At 37.7% G+C, this 4,146-nt stretch overlaps 1 protein-coding gene across 1 annotated transcript in view; it reads left to right on the forward strand.

The window, feature by feature from the left end:
• Positions 1-4,146, forward strand: part of IQGAP2 (IQ motif containing GTPase activating protein 2) — a 306,248-nt gene that overhangs the window by 211,563 nt on the left and 90,539 nt on the right. The window contains exon 12 of the mRNA XM_007105494.4: positions 352-476. Within this exon, the coding sequence (XP_007105556.3) occupies positions 352-476 (125 nt within the window). The remainder of the gene's footprint in view (positions 1-351; positions 477-4,146) is intronic.

Raw genomic sequence — 4,146 nt, forward strand, 5'->3', positions numbered from 1 at the left:
GAGAGGCCCGCGTACCGCAAAAAAAAAAAAAAAAAACAAAAAAAAAGACCATTGAGGGTTTTTTGCTGGAGTTAAGTGCAAGATTGGAATTTGAGGAACTTTCATTAAAAAGCATTGATACCTAAAAGTATTTTTAAGGAAAAAAAAACACCCTTAGTCTAAGTGAGCTTGGTGTATGTTGACAAAGCTGCACAAGACAATTTTACTTGCCTTTATCCTGTTGGTCTAACCTCATAACATCACATTGAGCCACATGTGTCAAACTTAAGATGCATGTCCAATTTAAAATGCATAACATGAACAAAGAATGAATGTCTCTGATTAGTATCATGCTTGTTTTCTCTTCTGCAGTTACGCAAATGCACTACTCTCCATTAAACTGGAGGCCTTATCCCAAGGGCAAGATAGCTTAAGCTGGAATGAAATTCAGAATTGTATTGATATGGTTAATATTGAAATTCAAGAAGAAAATGACCGTAAGTATGGAACAGTTTCTTTCTCTAGTTATAGTGGGAGAATACGGTAGCTGGACAAAACGGTGCTCTACATCAGGGCTGAACTAGAGCCCTGTGAGAACACTCTGCCCTAACAAATCTGTATGTATTTATATGTAAATGTTATTTTTGTACTACTGTCCCAACATGTTATAAACATTACCAGGCAAACGTAAGACATAAAAGGATAGAATAAAAGTACATAAATACAAGTCCTAATATCTTTCTATTTATTGGTACTTGAAAGATGACTGCTGTAAATAACTCAGCTTTTTAAGCACTCAACTTTATTTTGACCTTTCATGTACATGGGCGTTTTTCTGAGATATGACACATGTTCCTGCCCTAAGAAGAAATTGTAACACAGTCTGTTGTTTTATGATCTCAAATCATGGTGATTTGCTGTGTTTCTAGAACTTAGGAGCTCTGAGCATGAAAGTGGACAATCCAAGAAGATGTGTGCTGAGACATGCTTTCTTGAATGTCAGCTTGCTTCCCTATCCTGCCTCTTATAAAAACAGAGTGACGAATGGGGAGCTTTGTAACTTAGGCAATGAGTATAATTGCTGCTTTGTGACCACACGACTTTCTGCTGCCTCTCTGCGTTTTCTTTCAGTGAGGCATTTGGGGATCCCTGCCTCAGATAGCTGACACATCACCCACTTGGCTCTTTTCTGGCATGTTGGCTTGGGAGCTGGTAGTTCTTGGCAGATGTTAGTTACGAGGGAAGCACTAATTTAAGCAGATGTTCAACATCATCAGTGGGGGCGGCGTGGGGGACGACACTGGTGTGTGTGTCCTCTTACAAAGCTCAGGTCCCCAGCCTCCTGCCCTCCTGCCTTCCTCCTTGATCCTCCCCAGCTCTACACTCTCAGTCTCCAGCGACGGTTTGGGTGCTTTGGCTAATGCCACTCAAGGGTTGGCAAAACACAAAATCATGTTCCATCTTTGTTTTCTAACTTTTCCCTTATTCTTTGTGACAACATGCACAATCCAGGTTTGCTTTGGTGACTTATGTATGTCCTGCTTATACAGGTGAAGGTGCGTTAATTCTCAGTACTGAACAAGTGTAGTTTTACTCTCATTCTTGACATTGACAAGGGGGTACGAGGAAGGACCTGCCATTTTTTGTCCCAGATTATCAGATAGAGCCTTTGCTTTTACCAGGAAAAGAAAAACAGTATCATGTGTATAACTTTGAAAGAAAGTGGTATTTTGTAGGTGAATATTTTTAAGCAAAAATCTCTTTGGATTTGTATGGCATTTATCTAGGTAACTGTACTACTAAGTTGTTCTCCATGGGACATTTCACACGGCCATTATCACATTTCTTTTAACCATCTCAGTGTGAAGCATATATGCCATAACCAGAAAAGTAATTTTAGAGGCTAATATTTCCTTTCTAGAATTTAGGGGACTTAATATAAAAGATTTAACTTCTCTCTGTTTTGGTTTGTTGTTTTGTCAGAATGGGGTATTTTTGTTTAAAGTTCTTGAATTATTGAATTTGATATCACCTGTTTAGGTAGTTGCATTAACAGCTAAATTAAAATACGTATACCATTGCGAGTAGGCCCGAATTACACAATATAGAAATTAAATCATCTGAAAGAGCTGAGAACTTTTCATGGACATCTTGAAAGTACATTACTCTCCCCATCCCACCCCTGCCACACACTCCAGAGTCTAATCCTATGTCTGAATTGTGGTGTGGATGAGGTATGTAGCTAATGGGAAATGATAAATGTGGAAGGTGAATTGAATGGAGAAGCTGCTAAATGCATTTCCTCAGATTTGGATGCTTTGCTGATTTCTTAATGGAAAGTTTACTTTTCCCAGTCGAGCCTTAGAGGAGTATTATTTTAACCAGGTAACTTAGACAAGGAAGTTTTCTTCCTGTGAATTTTTGCTTTTTAAATTTGGTAGGTACCATTCTTTGTGAGTTACCTCATCCGCTGTCTCAAATACAACATCTCTAAGGGAATGCCCACTCTCTCCTTGGACTAGAATGTTTTAGTATCACATGATGATTTAAATCAGTGGGCCATGAACTGAGGCTCAGCAATCTTTGCTCAAATGGGATTTTCTCTTTATTTTTAAACAGAGGAAGTGATGCAGATGGACCCAGGGGACTTATGGGAAGGTTTTTCAGCTCCTATGAAGTCATTTACTATGACATCAGCAGCTTGTGTTCTTAGAAACACACCAAAAACTTAAGCAGGTGATTTCAATCAAGTCAGCTGGAATGCACTCATTCCCAGGTGATCAGCTGCTAGGAACACACATTCTCTTTCTTAGATGTAGTTCTGTAAAGATCATTTTTGGATGGGTTGTTTAAAAGTATTTAGAACAGTTGACCCAAGGAGGTCAACTGACATAAGGAGTCAACTGTCATTTCCAGAGAATGATATAAGTATTCCATGCTCTCCAGTGTATAAATATTATGGGGTGAAATGATAATACCTTGTATGTGGGTAGTACTTAGACTTTCTCAAGTTCTTCCAATGTTTTGAGATAACCTAACTTGCATGTTAGAGAAGTATTTTTGCTGCTTCTTCCGACATATTGGAATATTATAGTCTGTAATAATTTCTAGACATTTTAGATTGTCCCTTTTCTCCTACAGATTTTTTCATTCTTAGCAATGGTCTTTATGGGGTCACTCATTCAGGAGATACTTAGCTAAATATTTTACTTTAATTTGAATGTCAAGATGAAGATACCTCTTAAAAATTAGAAGTATGTATTCTGTTTCATAGCATATCACATTTGTAAAGTGGCTTCTGATTGTTTTTGAAGAAAAATAACTGACAAAATGAGATAATGTTTGGCTTTAAATATGTTTATTTTCTAAGCTTACTGCTCATTAATGTTTAGTTTCTTTATTAATTCTTCTCCATGAGCACTCACTTGGGAAGTGGAAGCCCCCTGTTAGTATGTGAATGTATGTGTGTGTGTGTGTGTGTACACATATGTACATATATCCATGAATAATGCACCCATACATACATACACTATAGTATTTTATGACTGGATGATAGTTTATTTTTAAGAATAAGGTAATATTGAGAAGTGACCTCCAAATAGATCCCTTGCACTAGACTTTCAAAAACTTTTCCAACTTCATGGCTTGGCTTCTGTGCTTTTCATTCCTGGACCTTACAGTCTATGTCCTAAGGTCCTGTATGTAGTAGAGATAGTAGAAGGTTAAACTGGTGGATATGCTTATTCATCCTTTGGTACATCCATGAATTAGAGTTCCAGATGTAATTCTACCAGCCTGCATTAGAGAATTTGTGACGTTAATTAGCCACACTTGAACCTTAAAAATATCCCCAAACATGCATGACTTTGTTAATTTCTATGGAGCCAACCTACACTTGACAGCCACATGTGGTTAATTTTAACTAATTAAAATTAAATAAAATGTAAAATGAAGTTCTTCAGTCATACTAGCCACATTTTTTAACGTCTTTATTGGAGTATAATTACTTTACAATAGTGTGTTAGTTTCTGCTTTATAACAAAGTGAATCAGCTATACATACACATATATCCCCATATCCCCTCCCTCTTGTGTCTCCCTCCCACCCTCCCTATCCCACCCCTCTAGGTGGTCACAAAGCACCGAGCTGATCTCCCTGTGCTATGCG

Source organism: Physeter macrocephalus, chromosome 8, assembly GCF_002837175.3.
Source record: "Physeter macrocephalus isolate SW-GA chromosome 8, ASM283717v5, whole genome shotgun sequence".
NCBI classification, from domain to species: domain Eukaryota; kingdom Metazoa; phylum Chordata; class Mammalia; order Artiodactyla; family Physeteridae; genus Physeter; species Physeter macrocephalus.